The sequence below is a fragment of the Triticum urartu genome, chromosome 4A (assembly GCF_056163025.1).
Source record: "Triticum urartu cultivar PI428250 chromosome 4A, HENAU_Tu73, whole genome shotgun sequence".
Classification (NCBI taxonomy): Eukaryota; Viridiplantae; Streptophyta; class Magnoliopsida; order Poales; family Poaceae; genus Triticum; species Triticum urartu.
The window spans coordinates 424086294-424110150 of record NC_141876.1 but is presented as its reverse complement, the minus strand read 5'-3'; the positions used below and the strand labels follow the sequence as shown (position 1 = coordinate 424110150).

Here is a 23857-nt window from a genome sequence, read left to right as displayed (position 1 = left end):
TCCTGCACCCAGCCCATCGATGGTCCATCGTCGTCTGCTCCGGCATCTTCATCTTCATGATCATGCCCTTCGTCTTGATCTTCCTCATCATCATGTCTGGCATCTTCTACATGATGAATGTGTCCTGCATCAACTTTGTGATCATGTCCTGGAGATTCTTCGTCTTCTCGCCCGCCCTCGCCGCTATTGTCTTGCTGCCCTTCCTTATTTCTTGCCCGGCCCCCATGGATGACCTCATAATCATCTTCATCACCTTGCCACCGATAGCCATCCATGAAACCACGCAAGAGCAGGTGGTCTCGCACCTGTCTGGAATCCGGGTCCATAAGGCTCTTCAGCTTGCATCTTCGACACAGACATCTTATCTCCGTCTCGTTCTTTTGAAGCATCTCGGCCTTCACGGAGCTCAAAAACCTATTCACGATGCCTTCGGTCATCGTGCGGACCATGGTCGCCTGCGGGGTAGAGCAAAACGATATTTTAGAACCAATTTTTTTGGCATGACTTTGCCTAAAAATAGGACCAAAAAGAATGCATAGTGCCAAATTCTCGCTGAAACAGAAATGAATCAACATTTCGGCAAAATATTGATAACTATCGCATTTCAAATACCGGTACCTGCAAACATAAACATATGCAACACCACAAACATATGTAGATCTAGGCCATAAAAAGTGTGTATGTTTGAGGGAGAAAAAAGTAGATCTAGAACATAAAGAAAGCTTTCCCCTTACTTACCTATCAAAAAAAGGAAATTTAACCACTTAATTTGGGTGAATCTATGGTGCAAATGAGGTGGGAGGAGGAGGCATCCGAGACCAAGCTTGGTAGAGGTGGAGAGAATGAAGTGGGGAAAGTGAGTGTGGTAGGTGGCTGTCAAAAATATCTAGCTGCTCTCAGGTTACCAATGGCGCACCTCCTAGGAGTGCGCCATTGGTAACCAGGGTTACTAATGGCGCACCTAGTGTGGTGCGCCATTACTAGTTATGAAAAAAAATTGAAAAACAAATTGTTAGTAGTGGCGCATCGTGGGTGTGGTGCGGCATTACTAGTTAAAACTAGTAATGGCGCACTTTCCCCTGGTGCGCCACTGCTAAGTCTGGGAAGGGTGTGGGGCCAGGACAAAACTAGTAATGGCGCACCACACACCAGGTACGCCATTAGTAATATGGCCACTAATGGCGCACTTATATCTGGTGCGCCACTGCTATATAGCAGTGGCGCACCACATACATGGTGCGCAATTAATGTCCATATTAGCTATAGTCATTTTTCTAGTAGTGTTGAAAAAGGGTCTACCAAGGATAATCTACATATTGTCGTCCTCGGGAATCTCAAGTATAGCAAGTGACTCCTAAGCCATAGCTTGCCGGCCTGCTTAAATACCCGGCAGTTCCGGTTAGTGTGGTTGGCGGGCTTGTCCGAAGTGCCATGAATCTGGCAAGGCCTGTCAAGTATCTTATCCACATCATTGGAGTTGTCCTTGTTCCCTTTAAAGGGCCCCTTCTTGCGGCCCGTGAGGCACTGAACCCTACATTGCCTGTTGGGATCCTCGGTCCTGCTAGGCTGCTACCATTGTTCTTCTTTCAACACTTGTTTCTGTTGCACCTGGACTTGCTGTTCTCGTAGCATGCTTCTGAGGTGTCAGAGTCGCTCCTGTGGGAGCTACGGACCAACCAACTATCCTCGCCTATGCAAAAGCGGGTCATTCGTGAGGTAAGGGCCGCCATGGTCCTCAACTTATCCTGGCTGAGTTGTCGGGCGAGCCATTCGTCCCATGTGCTATGCTTGAATGCCACAATTGCCTCGGTGTCGGGACAATCGACGATCTGGTTCTTTTTAGTTAAGAACTCATGCCAGAATTGTTGAGTTGATTCGCCCTCCTTTTGGACGTTGTGGCTGAGGTTATCAGCGTCCGGGGGCCGAATGTGGGTTCCCTGGAAGTTTTCCCTAAAGGCCTCCTCTAGCTCCTCCCAACTTCCAATAGAATTTCTAGGGAGGCTGTGAAGCCAATGCCTTGCCAGTCCTTTAAGTTTGAGCATCAGGTATTTTATGGCGTGGAGGTCATCACCTCGGGCCATGTGAATGTGGATGAGGAAAACCTCGATCCAGACAGTCGGGTCAGTCGGTCCATCGTATTGATCGATGTTGATGGGTTTAAACCCCTCTGGGAACTGGTGCTCCATGACCTCATCCATGAAACATGTTGGATGCGCAGGCCCTCGATCTCGAGTCGCGTCTTGTCGGGTGCTGGCGATCATCCTAGCCCGTGTCTTCTCCCGATCTCTTTCGTGTCTGTCTAACGAAGCATCGTAGCCCTCCGAACCGGCGAGCACGCAAGCCCGTGATCCAAAAATGGATCAAGAAGGGGCGTTATTTTCCTCTATATTGTCGCGCAAATCAAAGGGTTTGGGATGCTCGACCGCACTCGTACCATGAGGGCAGGTTCTGGCAGAGGGCTCCTTGGGTGCACTTGTTGGCCGATCTCGCCCTCTAGGGGGACGGTCAGCCTAGCCCGCCTACTCGCATGTAAGTGGCTCATTATCAGCTACCTCATCATTGAAATAAGGCAGCAACCGCCTTTTGGGAATGATTTGGCGGACGCACCTCGGGCCTCGACGTCCACTTCGACCGCAAGGATTGTCATCCATTTGTCATTAAGCGTGTTTTCTTGAGTGTACAACTCTTGCTGCTTCTTCTTCATGCTTCACGTGGTTGCGGTTAGCTGCCGTTGGAAACGTGCCTGCTCGGACGAGTTTGTGGGCACCACGAAGTCCTCAGGTCTAGGGCTAACTTTGCCTTCAGACTCAGGGAGGCAATCCATGTCCGACCCATCGTTGAAGGTGGCCATGTCCTTAAGATCTTCCCCCGCGGGTGTTCCTGTGGGCCCATTCTGTTGGGCGGGTGAGGCTTGGACGTCCTCACCTAGGTTCTTAGTAGCGTCGGGGGTAGAACCATTATCAGTGGCATCCGAGGTGTTTGGTCGTACTTCTGCTTCTGTTGTTGCCCTTCGGCCACCTCTTAGGGCGACGACGCTTAGGGTTTTCACCGAGTTTCTCCTTAGGCTTGTCTTTAGGAGTGTCGGTCATGTATACGTCATAGGTAAACATTGCATCCCAATTCCCTGTACCGAGTATGGCCGCTGATGGATTTGCTCCGGAATTGCCACAGATATCTTCGCCCATGTCAGTGGCTTCGTCGGGGCCGTAGTCAAGCACATCGGTCAAGTCCTCGACCATGGTGACTAGGTGGGTGGTGGGCGGGATGAAAAGTTCCCGATCTTCAGCCCTACATCCGATTTGATCATAAACGGCGGATGAGATCGCCAGGTTTTGGATTTGATCTAGCACCTCATTTATTTGCGGGAGCTCCTCGACGTCCAGGCCCTGGTTGTAAGTCAGGCTGATCCGGAATAGTTTTTCTGGGTTTATTGACATAGGACAGTCCTCCTGTTGGGCTGATTCCCGGTCGACGGGAGTAGCAACTACATCGGTCGTTGATGACGCTGGCATTGCTGCCGACTCTGAAGACGAGCTCGGCTCAAGGCCAATGTTTGAGGACCCAACGTTTAAGCTGGGCATGACGATCACCAAATCTATCTTCGGGGTTGGTTCTGGGGAGAGGGCGGATTCGAGGATCCCATCGTAAGCCGACTCCGAGACTACAACGCCGGAGGGGTCTTCAAACTGATCCGAGATCCATCCCGAAAGGACCAGGTCACCTTGGGTGTCCGCGGTGTACTCCAGACTTCTGAACATGAGGACTTGATTTGGAGCGAAGTTGTCGGCACAGCCTAGATGGCCAGTCAGATAGGCATGCAGCACAATGACACCAAAGACGAAAAGCTGTCCGAGGACGAAGATGTCACCACAGCCAATGTTGCTATCGATCTGCATACGAGCCATTGACTCTTAGTGACAAAACAACGAGCTCTCAATGAAAGCACCAGTGTCAGTGTCAAAAGCGGGAGACCTCGGGTAGGGGGGGGGGCAAGCTGTGAAATCAAATCGATGGGTAATAGACACAGGACATGATGCTTTTACCCAGGTTCGGGCCCTCTTTAAGGAGGTAAAATCCTACGTCGTGCTCTTGCTTATATCATGGGAGTACCAAAGTACATAGTTGATCTACCTCGAGACCGTGAGTTGTGGTCTAAACCCTAAGGGTATGATGAGGATCATGAATGAACGTGTCTCTACGGACTAAACCCTTTGGTTTATATAGGCACCGGGGGTATCTAGGGTTACGCATGGTTGGTTACCATCTAGGGATTACATGTCGAATCTAACAAATATACTTGAAGTGCACGCCAAGTCGTCGGTTGAGGCAAACTAGAGGTCTCCGAAGTCTCACCTCCTTTTATGTGTTGGCAGTCCGACCCATGGAATAAACCAGCTAGGCTAGGACCCCCTAGTCCAGGACATCGTCACCAGGCTGGCAATGGTAGAACTATCCTATTTCAGGAGGATAAATGGATTAATGATCAGCTGGTCCTTACTTATCTACAACTACACTCCTTCAACCATTAGGACAAAATTCCTCAGCAACTGAGACAAGAACAACTTGAGAATCTGTTTCATAGACCTCTCCCCATTCAATCACACCAGCAATTCTTACAACTTCAAAACACTTTACTGACTAGTCAGGATGCACCTCACAATGATTCATGTATCTACCCCTAGGGACCAATCTATTCCGCTGCAAAGGTGTATAAATATCTCAGGGGTTCGGGGAAGGCAAACCCTCTATTCAAAGCATATGGAAGTGTGGTGTTATGCTCAGATCAAGCCATCAAGGTTTTCTTTGGCTGGCCCTCCATGATAGATTAAACATCACGAACTTCTCAATAAGAAATCTTTCTACCTTCTTAGCTATTGTTGTGCCATGTGTAACGAAGGACAAGTAGAAAGTTAGTTGCACTTTTCTGGGACTGTACTTTTGCGCAAGAATATTGGTTTAAGATACTATGAAGCAAGCACATAGGAACTTCTTTCTATGATGAAGTACACCCAGTTCTTTTAGATCTGCCCAAGGATATTGGACTTGACATTGTCATTCCGGGTTTTCGGTGTATTTGGACCCAACGTAATGATAAGATTTTAAAAGATGGAGTATTAAACTTTGATAAATGGGGATATATTATGAAGGATTTGCTCAAGTTCACAATGATGCGCATGAAACCTCATAAGGTCCAGCAACTCATGCTCTGTTCCCTGAGTTCACTATAATGTGTTCATATGTGGCCCAGAAAAGGAATTGGATGATATTTTCTTCTTTATTTTATTATCTTAGCTGCATGCGAGTCACGTGAAAACACAATTTGGATCAGTCGATTTTCAGTGAAGGAAGAAACAACGGAGAGAAGGAAAGAACAGGCCGCCCCATTATCTATCTTAGGGGTGTGGAGGGCGATGAGCTCGCCGGAGAAGGCTACCCCAGTATCTATCTTAGGGGTGTGGGGAGGGGGTGCAAGTTCGCCGGAAATAAACTTTCATCATTGGGGCTAGAGGGGTGGCTGGGGCCGGCGACAACACGACGGTGGGAGGAGGTTGAGAGGAGGGCGGGCAGCGAGGTTGTGCGGGAGCGCCGGCGGCCGCGGGTGGTGGTGGCCGGCGGTTTGACCGGTGGTATGTTCGTATGCGGGATGAAGAAGAACAGGGGTGAGCTGGAGGTTGAAGAAGCAATCTGATCCGTGCGTCTTGCATCCAACGGCTGAAACAAATTCACTGACCCAGATTGAACTTCAATCGTCTTACACCTAGCAATCCCTTATTTTATCTTTATTTTCTAAATAATTATACATTATTAATAAAAAAAAGTAGAACAATTAAAAAATACTGAACGTCCCCTCCAGGTCTATAATCTGTCACCATGCCATTTTGCAAAGTGAAGTAGTAAAAAAAATGGTCTTGTGGAAAGCATCTGTAGAAAGCGACAAGAAATAGCATGGGAGATAGAGAGAGAGGAGACGAGACGTTCAAACTTGAAAGGCTGCCACTCCCCTGTTTCCCGCCGGCTCGCTCAGCTCTGCTCTGCGCCTTCTTGTGCACCACGCCACCCATCCCACACCACGCTCCCCCACACCCACACCACGCTCCGCCTTTCCCACTCTCCTTCCTTCGCTTCGTTGCGAGCCCAGATCGATGGCGCAGCCGCATCCGTCCTCGTCGTCCTCCGCGCAGCCGCCCTCCTCGCCGTGGGTCATCCTAGGCAGCATCCCGCGCGTCTCCGCACTGGCGGACGCAGGAGACGTCTCCGTCGAGCTGGCGGCGCCGCCGCGCGTCTCGATCCTCACCGTCCCCCCGCGCGTCTTCCCGGGCCCCCCTACGCCCCGCAACTTCCCCTTCGTCCTCGCCGCCGACCCCTCCGGCCTTCTCCTCCTCCAGGCCAACCTGCACTGCGCCCCGACCCGTGAGGTCATCCGTCGCCCCGGCCTCCAGGAACTCTCCTGGAAATTCGCTACTTCTCGCTACTTCGTGCTCGACGCCACCACCGGCTCGGCGTTCCACCTCCCCTACCCTGAGGCCACCATCATGCACCAGGCCCTCCTCGGCCTTCTCGTCTCCCCCAGGGGAGGCGGCCACTACATGGTCGCGGAGCTCCAGCCCATCATCGGCTTGGACGAAGCCACGCTCCTTTGCTTCTCCACAGAGGTTGGGGAGTGGATCGAGAAGACCGTCCATTACCCGCTCCCGCCACGCCCGCTGGCTCCCATCTGCGTGGTTTCGCACCACGGGAGGCTCTGGTGGGTGGACCTCTCATGGGGCGTCATCACCTGCGACCCCTTCGCCGACGAGCCGGTCCTGGGCTTCGTTCCGTTCCCGCCGGGAAGGGTCCTGGAGTGCAGGGAAGGTTGGGGTGTCGCCGACAAGTTCCGTTACGTGGGGGTGAGCGGCGGCAAGCTGCGTTTCGTCGACATGTACATGGGCAAGCGTGCTGGTGTTGGTGGCAGCGGCACGCACACTCCCACTCCCACGGTAAGCGTGTGGACGCTGGGCGATCCAGACTCCAGGGAGTGGACGCTGGAGCAGGAGGTGGGCTTTACAGAGATCTGGGCCGATGAGAGCTACAAGGCGGCCGGGCTGCCGGAGAAGGTCCCCATCGTCGCGCTCATTCACACCAAGAACCCCGATGTGGTCTACTTCTTCCTCGAGGAGCACCTCTTTGGTGTTGACATGCGTGCTCGCAAGGTGGTGGAGTGCCAGGTGTATGGTCTTGTTGCGCCTCCGAGCATCCGCCTGGCCAGCCGCTTCGTTCGGGCTTGGGAGCTGCCACGGGCGCTCTCCTCCTCAGGTAAACGCTTTGCTGCCCATCATCTTTCAACATTTGCCCTCCTAAATTACCTTTTACTAGTATTCACAATTGTTAGATGAGTTGCTTCAAAAATGCTATACCTATTTTCTGATTGATATTGTGTTTGTTTCATGCCTCTACACGGCCATTTTCTAACTCTACTGCATCTGCATATTTCTGCACAAGCATGGCTTCTCTAGCTGTTCAGCATTCATCTGATATATATTCAAAAAGTTGATGCGTGGACTACTTGAGGATCGGTTTTGCTCCCTTGCAGTGCTTAAGGCCATAGAGTGTCAACTAATATTTGTCTTGGGTCCCAAAAAATGATGAACACGGTTACTGTACCAATAATATCGACTTTTACTTGTACAACAACTTTTATTTGTGTATAATTCTTGCTGAGGTGCTCCTAGTTATCTTGACTAGGGGAATTACCCGGCCCTCTTGTTATGAATGGGTGAGGATCAGACTTTACCACTGTACTCTACAACCGATAGTATATACGCTTGCAGTCGAGAAGAATGTACTATTAGTTAGAACAACCATCTCCTCATGTATGTATATAATTTTAGTTGTTTGGTTTATCTTTGAGGTCTGGTAGCAATAATAAGGCTGGTGGGAATAATACAAATAATAATGCTACGTCGTACATTATGTTTCGAAATCCAGATTTGTCTGACTAATATTGCTCGTCTTTGAAGGCGAGTGGTCTAATGGCATCGACTTGGCTGAGAGCGCTAATGCACGCCCATACCAGCCCACGCCAGGGGACTACCACTTGGTGGGGGACACCAGGCAGACATTCATAGGTTGAATTGGAGGAACATGAAGCAGCTAGCAGTCTCCTATCTAGCCTAGGTATGCTCAGTCAGTTTACCATAGCGTTGCTCTAGCCCCAAACACAAGTATACGTACGAGGAGCCTTGCTCCGGTGCACCCCCCTAACTCAATTTCCTAGGGGTATTCTTGACCCCCGTCATCTATTTTTTTCTCCGGCCCGCCGCTGCCCATATCCAAACCCCGTAGCCCATATCCAAGCCCCGTATAACCCGTATGACCCATACGTATGTATACGGTGACATCCCGAAAAAAAAGTATGACACGACCCCACGACCAGGTAGGACCTGCCGACGGCCGATCCATCAATCACGCAGCTCAATCAATCACGCAGCTCCATCATTCACGCAGCTCCTCCATCATTCTGGTGAGGTTCTTTAGGAATATCGGCGGCGGCGATCTTATCGCCGGCGATCTCGTCCGAGAGCGCGCGCGGCACCGTCGTCAACCTCCAGCGCTCGCAGGTACCGCATCTCGTTTCCTCACGTTTGTCTCGCTCGCGGCAGCATCAAACGAACTGCCGCTGTTTTCGTCGTAGTGGTTAACCTAGCGGGACGGGTAAACTAGCTTTTTGGCGGTCCAGGCCATCGCAGATCTTGTTCTGGTAGTGCTGCTCGTCGTGATATACACAGTGATCACGCGGGCTAAAGTGGGTTTCTTCTTTCTAGGGTTAACCTAGCGTCGGTTGCCGTCGGTTGTGTGCACGACGGATCCATTATTTGATGCGGCGGCTTAACTAGGTATCCGGCAATCCAAAGTAATCACGACTGGTGCCGTGGGCTAGGAATCCGGCGGCGCATGTTATCACGGGTAGCGCAGCTTCTCGCGATCCAAAGTGATCACGTACTGGATTCGTGGGACGTACCTTAACGCCGCTCGGTGTGGAGAGGGGGAGGATCCATGGCTGATCAGAGGTCGTTGGCGTCGGTTGTGTGCACGATCTGAACGCCCTCAGTTGGGGCGCTCTCCGGTTGGGGTAGTTTATTTAACATCCGTGATTCGTGCGCTAGGTGTTGTATATGTCAGCATTGATAATGTTTGCACATGCAATGATACATATTAATTGTTGTAGGAAATGGCGGTCGATGAGTTAACTGATATGATGTATGACATGGAGTTTGGAGAAGTGATGAAAGACTGGATAGAAGATTGGTCAGATGATGAAAATTCAGATCGTGGAGATAGGTCAGAGAGTGGGAACGTATTGGAAGATCTTAATGTGAGTCGCATTATCATGTTGTAATTTTTTGGTGGCAGCCGACAATATTATATTTTGAAAATTCATAGATGGATGAACATGATGATGGTCAGGAAAACAATGAGCATGATGATGGTGAGGAAAACAAGTCGGAGATCTCGAATGAGGATTACATTAGTCAGGTATGGAAGTGGAATTTTTTGTTGGCATTCATGCAAGTTGAATAAATCCTGGAATATTATATTATAAGTACTTATGTATTTGTGTTATATTTTTCAGCTCATTTCCGAATGTCATAATGCGTACGACTATTACGGTGAATCCGACGCGGAGACAGGCCTTGATGTCGAATCATTAGCTGCACCTGATTCTGGGGAGTCGCAATCGTCGGTCATCATGAGTGAGGTATGTATGTGATGAATGTTGTATGGAAGTAATGTTATACAATAGAAAACTGTTTTCATGGCTATGTTATGATTGTGTAGGTGACAGAAGTTGAGGGGAAAAAGAATGTCCAAGGTACTGCTAGTGCAGATGATAAGAGGGATATGTTCATGCAGATAATACAAAAGACTTACGTCTCATGAGGCTGCGTATGATTTCTACAACAGCTATGCTAGAGAAAATGGTTTCAGCATTAGAAAAAATAGGGTCAGGTATACCAAAACCGAGTCATGTCATATGCGTTATAGGCGGTTTGTTTGTTCCAGACAAGGAAAACGTGATAGCAGGTTGCTAACCGACGAAGGACACAGCCGTAGGCTCAGACCCGAGACACGCTGCCACTGCGAAGCGCACCTGACCGTGAAGTTTGACCAAAAGCGTGGGGTTTGGTATGTTGATAGTTTTGAGGACAAGCATAGCCATATCTTGGCAGGACCGGACGAGGTACCTTTTCTTTGGTCCCACAGAAAAATCAAAGAGTACCAGAGAGCTGAGATACTATCCATGGGAGCTGCAGGGATTAGAATTCACGACATGATGGATTCGTTCATCAGCAAACATGTATGGTATGGCGGTGTTGGTTTTACCAAGCGTGAAATATACAACCTTTGTGCCGGGGAGAAGAGGAAGCTGCTTTCAAAAGGTGATGCTGCCACAGTCATAGGCATCATGGCTAGTAGGAAATAGAGGGGTCCTAGCTTCTTTTTCGAGTACAAGCTAGACAAGAAAGGACATATGAATAGGATGTTCTGGTCTGACTCCCAGTCTCGTCATGACTATGAGGACTTCAGCGACGTGCTTGTATTTGACAGCACGTACAAGATGAACCGGTATGGTATGCCATTCATACCCTTTGTTGGTCTTAACCATCACCGGAAGACCACTGTTTTTGCTTGTGCCATAGTTTCGGACGAGACCGAAGAGACATATGTGTGGCTGCTGGAGACTTTTTTGAGGTCCATGTGTCAAAAGATGCCGAAGAGTGTTATCACGGACGCCGATGCTGCGATGATCAAGGCAATTCGCCAAGTCTTGCCAGACGTGTGGCAACGTATATGTACGTGGCATATAGAAAAAAATATGAAGATTCACCTCAGTCACAAGTCCTTGAAGGAGTTCCGAACTCTTCTGTACTACAGCACGTCCACGGCCACGTTTGAGGAGAGATGGCACGCATTTTCCAAAAGATGGCAGTTGGAAAAAATAGTAACATGGTTGAGACGGATGTATAAGAAGAGGAGACTGTGGGCCGCGGCTTATCTGACAGAGGGTTTTTGGCTTGGCATGAAAAGCAACCAGAGGAGTGAAAGTCTAAACTCATGCCTTCACCTCCACCTAGACGGTGAAATGACCCTGGTGGATATGATTTTGCACTATGAGAACGCCATTGTACGTATCCGTGAGAATGAGGCACGAGATGATTGCACGGCCTCACAGAGTGTACCGGTGGCAGTTACTAGCTCGAGGGAACTTGAGATAGCTGCTTCTCACGTCTTCACTCCAGCAAACTTCTATATGTTGCAAGCTGATCTTAGGAAAATTGGCAGCATGGAGATTGTAGAAATAAAGCTCGGAGACGGACCACAGCAGTACATCGTGGCCTGGAAGAATAACCGGAAGAGCCGTTTTTGGGTGGAGTACACTCCAGTAAATTCCGCAGAAACTATAAGGTGCAGCTGCAGAAGAATGATTCGAAAGGGTCTACCTTGCAAGCACATATTCCATGTACTGAAGTACTTGAATATATCTGAAATACCATAGTGTTTAGTTCTTGTGCGGTTCACGAAAGACGCAAGGTTGGGACTGCCCGCGAGGCGCACAAGTGATCTGTTGGGATTTGGATGGACTGGAGCAGCTGAAAGAATGAAATATAGCCAGGTCAGTGTGTTGGCTTCAGAAGCTATGCATGCAGCATGCAAACACCCAGCTTTGTGGGATCAGTTACAGGAGAGTTTGAAGACCGTGATAGCTAAGAGCCATGAGTATGATCAGCTAAAGGAAAATGTGAGTAAGAAAACAGCTGATCTTAGTACTTGTGCGATTGAATATGTAGACGATGGTGAAGGCAACATAGTTGAAGTTCAAGATCCTATTAAAGTATCAACGAAAGGTGCAACTAAGGTAGACGAGAACCGCCCTATGTCGAAAAATGGTAGGCCACTTTCGTACGATGAGATCAGAATCAGGTGCGGTGCATGCAAATTGCTAGGGCACACTAAACGCAGCAAGAAATGCAAACTAAATAAGAAGTATGTTTTTGTACGCATTGTAGGTTATAATTGTTTTTAATTTGTCATTCATTAACTTATCCTGTTATCGTGTGCAGAAGCGTGGTGGGCGAAGAAGAGTAGAACAATTGCTAGAGTTATGTTAGGATGAATCCAGTGATCTAATAGTGAGGTGTTTACAATGTGTTACTGCATACATGATACATGATATATAATATTGCAAGAGACCAGTACCTTGAGATAGTTCTTGTAGCATATATGGACTAAACAGGAGGCGGTCACTAGAGAATTTAATCATGGAAAATGGATAGCATTTTAGCCATTGTAATGATATCATCTTTTGTGTTGTCCACTCAAATTATATTATATTAGAAAACTAGACGATATCCGGCATGTTGTTGCGGGAATGTTTTGCAATATATTCATAGAGAAATGGTTACGTGTAACATGTATATGTTGTTGTGGGAATCTTTTGTTTGTATGTTGTAGTGGACCTTTCTCCATACATGTTGAATGACGAGGTGGCAAACTTGCATGTTAAGAGAAATAGGTTAGTGGTGGCTAGTTGTTTAGATATAGAAGATGTAATTATGTGTGGTAATAATTAATTTATTTTCACTCCTTTGGTTCAGCACCATTTAGATATGGAAGATACCAGCTCACGTTGGTCTATAGTATAGACTTCGTACCAAAAACCCACCATTTTCACCTCATAAAGAAAAGAAAAACCCACCATTTTAGGGCTTGTAGTGTAACTCGGGCCGCTTGTCGCGATGATGTGGGGGGGGGGTGACGGATGCCGTTAGACGGCGCGACACACGGTCGCTCCCGTTGCCGAGCCCATTTAACAATTTTTATTTTGATTACAGCCCGTTTAAATGGGCCGCGCTGGCCACCTGGTCGGGGCGGTTCTTCTCTTGCGATCTCCACGCACGTTCTATCTATCCAATGTGACCGCCGCCGCCGCCGCCACCGATCCACGTCTTGCCGCCGGTCACGTTACGCCATGGTTTCGTGGAGCGACGAGTCGAGCTCTTCTTCGGATGGCGAATCCGTGACTAGCCTGCAGGTACGCTCCTACTATATAATCTCCAGATAGTGCTAGGCTTAGGGTTAGGGTTCTTCATTTCCGGTATTTAACGCAGGGCGTTGATTTGTGCATTATCTCTGTTGTTTCGTTTAGCTTCCTACGACTATCCCGTGCTATGGATGGAGTGGCATTGCTCACGATCTGCCTTCTCGTTGTCTGCATCGAGAACCTTGCGTCAGGCTAGTTGCTTTTGATTCCTTGGACACTGGCAGACGTTTTCTTGCCTGTGGTCAAAAGGTATGTTGTTCTGTACTGTAAATATATGTTTACATTACCTCGTGCTCGACTTACTTCGCGGTAATCCATTGATCTGCCAAAAATTGCATACAATTTCAATTAATTTGTGCATTTACAAATTCCGTATTTATGTTGTCTTTTTCATGGTCTAATATTTGTTTTAGCATATAATAGCATATACTTGTAGTTAATTGGGGCCTAATAGCATATACTTGTATTTATGTTTTGTATATCACTGCATGCTACATTTTGTGTTTATATGATTGAGACCATATTTTTAGTGCATTGCATGTAATTGTATTGCATTTGTGCATATATGATTGAGACCATATTTTTTCATATTGTAGGAAGAAGTGAAATGTAACTATGTGGAATGGGTAGACCCGGAGTGGTCAGTGGCTACGAAGTTCTGCCTGAGAGAACTGTGGAGCATGTATGACGAGAAGTTGAGACAGAATATTAAGAATGCTGAAGACAAATGCATGTTAATTGGAGAAAAGAGGAGGACGGAGGAAGAGCTGAGATTTTTCAAAATGGACTTTGCTAAACTGGTGGCCGATAAGGAGGATGCTCTTACGCAGTTGGGCAATGCAAGATTGTCACTTAGCGATCTCAAAGAGGAGCTGGAGAAGAATAAGATGGCAGACCATGGTTGTGCCAATCTACATCAGGTCCTGAGGGTAAAGGCTGAGAAAGACCGGGACCGGGTGGTGCTAGAGAGAGACCAAGTGATGAGAGAGAGGGACCAGCTGAAGCAAGAGAAGAAAAAACTGGAGTATATTATTGCAGATTTTCTCAAACAGAAACATGGGTACGTTGATAAGATCAAGAAGCTGAAGGAGATTTGTGATGAATTTTAAGTATGTTTTGTGGTTTATTGTTGAACTGAATGATCAAGTCCTATCTGCATTGTGGCCAGTTCATTTGTGTAAGGTCTAAGTATATTATATTAACCAATAAATTATATCACTTTCGAAATAGTTTGCTCTTGTTTGACCTGCATCCTAATGCGGGTTCTCGGCTAAGCACTGAAATTCTTTTGCCCCCACCGGAGCTCTAAATCGTACTGATCAAGGGGGTGAAAGAGTAGTTGATCATGTGATTGATGGTGCTACTAATCCTGATCTTCATGATGTAGAAAAGGAAAAGGCTAACAAAAATGTAGCAAAAAAGAACTGTGCAATGTGATTTGAAGCAACAGATAACGCCAAGGGAGTCTGGCGCAAGACACGAGGAAGATCCACCTGCGGACGCCGATCCTGAGAGATCCAGCGGCAATCATGCGCATGGGATCCCAGGCGGATCTGCCTACTCCACCAACCGCAGGATCCACAGGTGGCCTGTCTGCGTCCGACACGCGGGCTCTCTCCACCGAGCGGTCGGGCGGGTCCGGACCTGGCGCGTCGCCCCGTGCCAACTGGCGCTCGTCGACTGGGTTGCCCGCGCGGGGACCGGATCTGTCATTGTCTCGGGCGCGGGATCCCACACCGGATGGTACGACAGCCGAGGTTGATTCTCGGGCAAACAAAAAGGAATTTATCATTTTTTTTCTTATTGTTGAATAATGCCAAATCAAATCAAAAAATATGCAAAAGTAAAAAGGAAATGAATTACTCTTCCATGGAAGAAAAGAATGAACACAGCAGCAAAAAACATTAAGGTAGAACAAATGAAGGGAAGCAAAAATTTATTGGTACGAAACGTATAGTCTGACTGTATTACACATACACAAGTATGTGTGAGCGACCAAAAATCCACAAAAAATCCATGGTATCGTGCTTATTACATGAATGATTGAAAATCAAAGTTGTCCATGTCGGGAAACGTGCTTCCGGACTTAAAACAAATGACTAAAACTAGAATCTTGAATCATGTATGATGTCTTCACGCCTTGCTTTTCTTTGCGATGCCGTGGATTTTGTTCTTCACACATTCGAGCGTGTTGGTAGGTGAGAGAACCAACTCGGCGACGAGACGCCTTCTCCTTGCATTAACCGTGGCCTGCAATTTTTAGAACAATGTTTAATGAATAGAAGTTGGTATTATACGACAATTGTACAAGTGTACGAAAAGAGAGGATAAATTACCTGGGTAAAATCGGTGGTCCATCGATCCCCGTCCCAATGCTCCATAACTTCAATCACAAAAAGACCACAAGAGTTCCTAATATATATGCAAACATTAGTCACCGTGCACACGAACATGTATTTCATAAGTAGAAAATGATGAACCGTAACTCACCCGTCCTCTTGTAGTGGCATGTCGATCTGAGGTAAGATAGGCCACTTAGTGACGTCTGGATATTTGCCAGGTGTAATACGGTTTGCCTCTTCCATATCAATTGCTATTGCTAGTCGCTATTTGAAAGAAAGTAGTAGTGAGAAACCATATGACATTTCATATGAAGAATGCTCAATGTTGGGGAGAGTACCAGTGCTTTCACAGTGTCGAGAGAGAACTCGAGAGGATAGAGCAAATCAAAAAATCGGAATTCTTTCTTGCGGTTGTGCATCACCACGGTGATCCAGTGTGTATTGGCGACGTTCAGCGGGATAAACGACTAAAATGTGGAACACATTTGTAATCAGATGCAATTATGCATGTTGAAATGAGTGTTAATGAACTAGTAAGAACATATCGTACCTTATCACGGACAATATACTCGTCCAGAACCCTACGTACTGCTCCAGCTCTGCTCAATGCACTATCCATGTTGTATGTCGACGGTTTAGGGTTGTCTCGTGCCTTAGCACGATCAACAAGGTATTTGGACCTCCAGGCTGGACAGAGGTGCCGATCATGACCAACGCGCAGAGCCAAATGTGTCTGATAAGCATCGATAATCTGCGTAAAATAATAGAACATTTTATTTTCATAGGTGACACCTAGATTATGCACTTAAATAGCAGGACATGGTAATAGATCTTACGTCATCCGCCAGCCATGTATGCTCAAGTACCGGTCGTATACTCTCCACAGTCACAGAGGTGCCACGTTCATTGTAGTAAACTCTTTTATTCATATTCTTCTCAGATCGAGCAGCTGCCTCCACAAACGTAACAGCAGCATAAATGAGTTCCGGTGTGAGATCGTCCTTAGCAAAGCCTTCCACGTCATTGTTACTAAACAGAACTGCATGATAAATTACGAACGTCACGAATGGTGAGTACATGAAATGGTAGTAAATTAAGCACTAAGATAGCTACTAACGGTACCTCTAGTTGTGGTAGTGTTGCCGGATGGCTTAGTACCACGAGCGCTTCGCTTGCTGGGCTTGTCAAGTTTAAAGGGGGATTCTAATTTCTTGGGAACAGTCCATCGGCGCTTCCCGGATATAACATTGTCTTCTTTTGCGGTTGCTGCAGACTTTTCCCCTTGCTCTTACCCACCATCCTGTCGATAGAACTTGCAGAAATGTCAATGTCGGACGATTCTGCTCGAGGAGAATTACCTACAATCCAAGGGTTCTCCGGTGTTGCACCGCACTCCGTTGTCTTGTCAACATTTAACTTGGCAGGTGTTTTCTGGTTAACAAAGAAATAATGTGATAGGTTCAGTTAACGAAAATGAATATGCATAATTGAGATAAATGAAGACAAATAAATGAAAACATACTACCTCATCATCGTTGTTCTTGTTGACAACAGGCTCATCAGGCTGTGTCAAATCAATCGCCGGCTCTAGACCGTCAGAGTCATCCTTGTACACAAATTCTTTTTTTTCTGGCGGACCATTCTCAAAGGAATCCACTTCTAGGTCTGCATCGTTGTTTCCGGAAGCCGCAGCAGCCGCTGGCTTGTACATCACACCATTTTGGTTCAACTTCTCTAACAATCTATGCATTACATAAAAAATATTAATTAATGTCGGCATGGTTTTGCAATTTCAAAAATGTTGTAAACATAGAATTAAGGGTGTGTCACCTCAGCTACTTTTTCCGGTATTTCCTTCATTTGGCTGCGTATGTAATCCATGCACCGCTTCATGATGAGGTTCATCATCTCGTCCGCGTTTGAGGCTAACTTGGACTTCTTTGCCGCACCAACGGCGGGCTTCATTTTTGGCTTTTCTAGTTCGGGTACTTTGCGCTCCTACGCCCTATACTCCTTGGTTATGTTGTCTTCAATCTGCATGTGAAATACAAGTATATGTGATCAATAAAAATATCAATACAACTAATTATGTTATATAAAAGATTTAAGAAGTACCCAACGTAATGAATTACCTTGATGTTACCACGGCCACGTCCGTGGTCATAATCAAACTTGTCTCTCCTTGAGGCTGCAGCTTCAGTCCAATTTCTCATTAGAGGTTCCATGGACAAGCTAGGATTGAATGCGCATTCACCTTCCAGAGGCTGAACCTTCTCCCAGTACAGGTACTGCATGAATATGAAAAAAATACAGTTAGTACTATACAGCAGGTAAATTAGCAATCATAATTTTTTTTGCAATGGTACAAGTCTGAAAGGTGTACCTGCAGGAGAGCTAAGTTCCCTCTCGGCCATTGGCGGAGGTGTTTGCCTTTCCTCACGTTGCGAAGGCAGTCTAGCAGAACCCGGAGGGTGAATGCATTCCAATTAATCTTGGATATACGCTTCACATCCTCCACCAATGCATAATATTGCTTTGGTACAGTCTTGCTCGACATGGGAGCAAGAACTGTTCCAAGCAACACGAGGACAACTCTCCGAAGGAAATCATCGTCGGCAGATTTATTTTTTGTGATGTCCACAATCAGATCATCGATGACTATGTTACCTGTGGTCTTGCTCAGGAATTGAGGCGGCACTCGATCTTTAACATCCTCACCTTCCTCACCGAGAATACCTTCTACCGACAGTCCGTGGTTCTCCAAGGCCAAGATGCACTCAACATCCACGGGACCGAGAGACACTTCGCCAACCAAGTCTTGTACAATGAATCTGCCCTTGCTAGGATCAAAAATCTCAACCATGTACCGGATCAGCAGTGTACGCATCTTCAGCGAAGGTATCTAAAGCATGCTACAGAGTGGTGTTTCGGCAAGTGCGGCCTGTTGACCGGAAGATAGACCGGCAATAAGTTTGCACCATTTTTCAACGGCGTAAACAATTTCTCTGTTCAGTTCATCCATCCTGTTAAAAAAACATACATGGTTACAGTACCATAAATTATGTAATCAACTTTTTTCCTAACATATTGTTGCATAAAACATAATAATGGAATACACTATCCCACATTATATAGAAAACTATAGAACATAATTTATTCATACTGAAACATTCAGCAGAGACACGTGCAACACATAAAATGACAGTTTAACAAGTACTTATTTAACCAGTTAGTTTCATAATCAAAAGTAACATTATTTATCTAATCATTTATTTTTCATATGGTACTGTACAAATAGATATAAGAATCGGTGACAGTGCCTAATTAACAGTAAATCGAAAAGAAAAAAACGAAATTATGCATACTGGAACATGCATCAAACAAACGTGCAACACATACAATATTAGTGGGCGTCTCATAGTTCCAACATGGATGTCTTAGGGCATTGCTATAACTTAAAGTGACTATGCTATAACTAACACTGATTTAAAATTATTGTTTATTCATCAATCCAACCTACAAGTGAAAGACAACAAACAACATGCAGAAACTAATTTGCAATCGTAGAGCTATCTAATCTAATACACACACAAACAAATCTAGTGTCATAGGCTTATCTAATCTAATACACGCACAAACAAAAAACATCTACTCCAACAGATGTAATGCGAAGATTATGCGCTAATTAATCTTAGTCTTATCGAATCTAACACACGCACAAAGAAAAGCATCATGGATGTGGTACGGTTGCCAACATACTGGATCGGTCGATGAAGATGGAAGTTGTCGGCGTTGTAACATGGACGCAGTTCGTCCACGACGGCCAGCACGCGCTGATGATCTGGATGTTCTCGACGATCTTGGTGGAGTTGGGCCGATGCTAGGGACATAGCTGTTGTCGACTCGGCGGTAGGAGCCGTCGTAGACGACATGAAAGACGATGCCGAGACTATATAGGAGGAGGATCTCCTAGGTCGTCGTAACCACTAGGGAAAGTACGTCCGTGATCTTTGCCTTCCTTGGTTGAGGAGGGGCAGTACGTGCTCCTAAATTAAAGGGATAGGCTTCCCACGCTCAAGTTTTTTTGTAGATTCCGATCCGGGAATTGTGTAACAAATCGTAGGTGCTCCGCTCTTTGAGCGACGAGGGGCTCGTTTCATGTACTTTTTTTCTTTTCTTTTTCATATTACAAAATTTTGATATCAAATAATTATTTCAAGTCAACCAAATGGCCCCAAATTTTTTTCACATAATGGGATGACCATGGACATCATGCATGCCAATTCTCATCGATTTCAGACACTCGATGCATTTACTAGGATTTTGCCGGCGAAAAGAACCCGAAATGCTGCCCGGACGTGACGCAATGTTCGTTCGGTGTCAGGAATGGCTCACATGTTGCATGGGGTCCTACACTGGGCATCCTCACATGGTGCCAAAGTTTGGTGTCATTTCATGCAGGCCAGCACATAGCACATGTGCAATCACCATCATTCGGGTCTGCCGGAGGGGGAGCCCGAAGGACGTTGTTTTTCTGGACTCAACCAAATGGCTCTAAATTTTTTTCACACAATGGGATGACCATGGACATCATGCATGCCAATTCTCATCGATTTTCGACACTCGATGCATTTACTAGGATTTTGCCGGCGAAAAGAACCCGAAATGCTGCCCGGACGTGACGCAACATTCGTTCAGTGTCAGGAATGGCTCACATGTTGCATGGAGGCCTACATTGGGCATCCTCACATGGTGCCAAAGTTTGGTGTCATTTCATGCAGGCCAGCACATAGCACATGTGCAATCACCATCATTCGGGTCTGCCGGAGGGGGAGCCCGAAGGACGTTGTTTTTCTGGACTCAACCAAATGGCCCCAAATTTTTTTCACACAATGGGATGACCATGGACATCACGCATGCCAATTCTCATCGATTTCCGACACTCGATGCATTTACTAGGATTTTGCCGGCGAAAAGAACCCGAAATGTTGCCCGGACGTGACGCAACGTTCGTTCGGTGTCAGGAATGGCTCACATGTTGCATGGGGGCCTACCTTGGGCATCCTCACATGGTGCCAAAGTTTGGTGTCATTTCATGCAGGCCAGCACATAGCACATGTGCAATCACCATCATTCGGGTCTGCCGGAGGGGGAGCCCGAAGGACGTTGTTTTTCTGGACTCAACCAAATGGCCCCAAAAAAATTTCACACAATGGGATGACCATGGACATCATGCATGCCAATTCTCATCGATTTCCGACACTCGATGCATTTACTAGGATTTTGCCGGCGAAAAGAACCCGAAATGCTGCCCGGATGTGACGCAACATTCGTTCGGTGTCAGGAATGGCTCACATGTTGCATGGGGGCCTACATTGGGCATCCTCACATGGTGTCAAAGTTTGGTGTCATTTCATGCAGGCCAGCACATAGCACATGTGCAATCACCATCATTCGGGTCTGCCGGAGGGGGAGCCCGAAGGACGTTGTTTTTCTGGACTCAACCAAATGGCCCTAAATTTTTTTCACACAATGGGATGACCATGGACATCATGCATGTCAATTCTCATCGATTTCCGACACTCGATGCATTTACTAGGATTTTGTCGGCGAAAAGAACCCGAAACGCTGCCCGGACGTGACGCAATGTTCGTTCGGTGTCAGGAATGGCTCACATGTTGCATGGGGGCCTACATTGGGCATCCTCACAAGGTGCCAAAGTTTGGTGTCATTTCATGCAGGTCAGCACATACCACATGTGCAATCACCATCATTCGGGTCTGCCGGAGGGGGAGCCCGAAGGACGTTGTTTTTCTGGACTCAACCAAATGGAATTTTGAAAATAGAATTAAAATTATATTTAAGAAGTGAAATAGAAGACAACATACATTCATGGAATTTTGATTTTTACAACTATAATAAGAAATAAAATACAAAACATATACTTCAATTTTAAAACTCTAAGAAGAAATAACAAAGAAAAAGTATATTTGATATACCTTTTTTGAAATAGAAAACAGAAAAGATATATTATAATAAAGATGAAACATATTATATTGCATTTTTTGAATTTCAATAGTGTGAGAATAACTGAAGGAGTAAAAAATATATTAGATTTTAAATTATTGTATAGATAAAAAGAAAATAAATATTTAAATGAATAAGTGAAATATAAGACATTAATTTTTCGTACACATTGAATAAGTGAAATATAACACATTGAAGCAGCTCGGTTTTAAATGTGGTAATAATCTGCGCGCGGATGAGGCTGGCCTACGACGGCCCACCCGAATTAGGCCCAAGCGAGCGTCGCGCCGGGCACATCCCAGCGGTGCTGGGAGTTTAGTCCCACCTCGCCAAGCGAGGGGAGTTCGCACAGGTTTATATACCGGGCTGAGCTTCCCTTTTCGAGTTCCTTTCTAAAGCGGGCAGCACATGCCTAACCCCGTCCGTCCCTGCCCAGTGGGGCCTACTAGCTGCCTATTATCACAATCTGGCGGGCCTGCATCCTGGCCCAATAAATGATTGGGTTGCTAGTCGTATGCTGGCCGTTGAATTGTGTAGTATGCAGCTAGTAGGCGGGCTTTTTTTGGGTCATATTTCACTTTTTGCATTTGTCACCATTATTTGTTGTTCTTCAAATCACCTCATAAAAGAATATAACACAACAATTTTTCGCACATTCATGAATTTTCTAACTGTCAGAACAAGTAATACAGAAAAATATATATGTGATTTAAAAAAATTCAAAGATAAAACTAAAATTTTAAATTAAATATAAATTTTACAAAATATTTAAAATATTTGGACCAAACATTTCCACCATGTGAGGATACCCAAAGTAATTTTTTAAATTTGTATTCAATTTTTTGCATATGTCAAATGTCTAGATTTGCACACAAGTTTGAAACAAAATATGTCACATGTCAAATTTTGCAAACAAGTTTGAAGCATTAAATTTTCAAAGTTTAAATTAAATATAAATTTTACAAAATATTTAAAATATTTGGACCAAACATTTCCACCATGTGAGGATACCCAAAGTAATTTTCTTTCATAGCCATGTTTGGCACATGTGGGTCACCATGTACAACAAAATTTGGGTGATTTGGAGGTGGTGGAAAAAATCACGTATGTTCAAAACCTGGCTTAAGTTAATGGCCCCTCCGGAATGCGATGATTTTTTCGACCACCTCCAAATCACCTCTATTTTGGCACACATGATCTCTTGCACAAACAAAGCTAGTTTTCAAAGGTTTTATATTTTTTTGAATTTTTTATTAATTTATAATGCCCTCTAGACTGACTGATCAAACCATCGGTCTATACCTCAAGGGGGCATTGTAAAGTATTGATTTTCCAAATTTTCTTTCACAGCCATGTTTGGCACATGTGGGTCACCATCTACAACAAAATTTGGGTGATTTGGAGGTGGTGGAAAAAATCACGTATGTTCAAAACCTGGCTTAAGTTAAATGGCCCCTCCGGAATGCGATGATTTTTTCGACCACCTCCAAATCACCTCTATTTTGGCACACGTGATCTCTTACACAAACAAAGCTAGTTTTACAAGGTTTTATATTTTTTGGAATTTTTTATTAATTTATAATGCCCTCTAGACTGACTGGTCAAATCATCGGTCTATACCTCAAGGGGGCATTGTAAAGTATTAATTTTCCAAATTTTGTTTCATAGCCATGTTTGGCACATGTGGGTCACCATGTACAACAAAATTTGGGTCACAATTTTTGAATTTTTTCTAAATTTTTTATGCCCTGCCCAATGCCGGTTTGAAACATGCGGCTTCACGGAGCCACTATAAATTGTACGAAAGGAGATCTTTCATATTACATATAATCAACTTGCATTTCATGAAAAAACTCCTTCATGTTACAAATAATCATTACACCTTTATTCAAATATTGTTTTTTGCACACACACACCATCTTTAACTACTTTTTTATTAGTATTTGATGAAATGAAGGAATATGTGTTCAGTTATTGGAATATTTGATCATATATATGGTGGAGTATTTGCTATTTTTGCTTACTCAAATGAAGGAAAGATGTCATATGTGTCGACGAACAATTTCCACTTACTTCAATAAAAAACATTAATTTACTTAACGCAAAGTTTTACATTTGGTCTGATTTGCTTATGGGCAGAGCATGTTGCACATGGCCACAGCATGGGAATTTATTGCACCATTGCCACAGCATGTTCCACATGGACGCAACATGGGAAGTGTTTGCAACATGCCAGATCAGTGAAGCAACACTGATGCGGCATGTCTGATCATTGCAGCAACTAAATTCAAGCAAATCATACATCTAAGGAACCATAATGGCAAATTTAAGGGACACAAATATACATAGCAATATATACTACTGGCATAGACAGCAGCATCCACACAGCACACTTGCTGATGCAGAC

The 23857-nt window shown here is 45.5% G+C and overlaps 4 protein-coding genes across 4 annotated transcripts; all 4 read left to right on the top strand.

The window, feature by feature from the left end:
* The first annotated feature begins 6061 nt into the window (after window positions 1-6061).
* LOC147976037 (uncharacterized) lies at window positions 6062-8110 on the top strand. The gene is made up of 2 exons (XM_048687382.2): window positions 6062-7293; window positions 7998-8110. The coding sequence occupies exons 1-2, from the start codon at window positions 6144-6146 to the stop codon at window positions 8108-8110; spliced, it is 1263 nt and encodes a 420-aa protein (XP_048543339.1). The 5' UTR covers window positions 6062-6143.
* Window positions 8111-9208: 1098 nt separating this feature from the next.
* LOC125553901 (uncharacterized) lies at window positions 9209-9748 on the top strand. Its single transcript, XM_087519714.1, has 3 exons — window positions 9209-9352; window positions 9421-9513; window positions 9611-9748. The coding sequence occupies exons 1-3, from the start codon at window positions 9209-9211 to the stop codon at window positions 9746-9748; spliced, it is 375 nt and encodes a 124-aa protein (XP_087375840.1).
* A 762-nt stretch (window positions 9749-10510) lies between these two features.
* LOC147976036 (protein FAR1-RELATED SEQUENCE 5-like) lies at window positions 10511-11536 on the top strand. The gene has a single exon (XM_087520695.1). The coding sequence runs from the start codon at window positions 10511-10513 to the stop codon at window positions 11534-11536; it is 1026 nt and encodes a 341-aa protein (XP_087376821.1).
* Window positions 11368-12126, top strand: LOC147976035 (uncharacterized). The gene is made up of 2 exons (XM_087519713.1): window positions 11368-12024; window positions 12102-12126. Exons 1-2 carry the CDS (start codon window positions 11639-11641, stop codon window positions 12124-12126), a joined length of 411 nt encoding a protein of 136 aa, XP_087375839.1. The 5' UTR covers window positions 11368-11638.
* The last annotated feature ends 11731 nt before the right edge of the window (window positions 12127-23857 follow it).

What these genes read in the sequence shown, in the direction of transcription:
- LOC147976036 (XM_087520695.1), top strand. Translation starts at nt 10,511, where the DNA reads ATGAATAGGATGTTCTGGTCTGACTCCCAGTCTCGTCATGACTATGAG.
- LOC125553901 (XM_087519714.1), top strand. Translation starts at nt 9,209, where the DNA reads ATGGCGGTCGATGAGTTAACTGATATGATGTATGACATGGAGTTTGGA. An exon ending in ACGTATTGGAAGATCTTAAT is followed by an intron (nt 9,353 to 9,420) that starts GTGAGTCGCATT and finishes GAAAATTCATAG; the next exon opens with ATGGATGAACATGATGATGG. An exon ending in ATGAGGATTACATTAGTCAG is followed by an intron (nt 9,514 to 9,610) that starts GTATGGAAGTGG and finishes TATATTTTTCAG; the next exon opens with CTCATTTCCGAATGTCATAA.
- LOC147976037 (XM_048687382.2), top strand. Translation starts at nt 6,144, where the DNA reads ATGGCGCAGCCGCATCCGTCCTCGTCGTCCTCCGCGCAGCCGCCCTCC. An exon ending in ACGGGCGCTCTCCTCCTCAG is followed by an intron (nt 7,294 to 7,997) that starts GTAAACGCTTTG and finishes TCGTCTTTGAAG; the next exon opens with GCGAGTGGTCTAATGGCATC.
- LOC147976035 (XM_087519713.1), top strand. Translation starts at nt 11,639, where the DNA reads ATGAAATATAGCCAGGTCAGTGTGTTGGCTTCAGAAGCTATGCATGCA. An exon ending in AAATGCAAACTAAATAAGAA is followed by an intron (nt 12,025 to 12,101) that starts GTATGTTTTTGT and finishes TATCGTGTGCAG; the next exon opens with AAGCGTGGTGGGCGAAGAAG.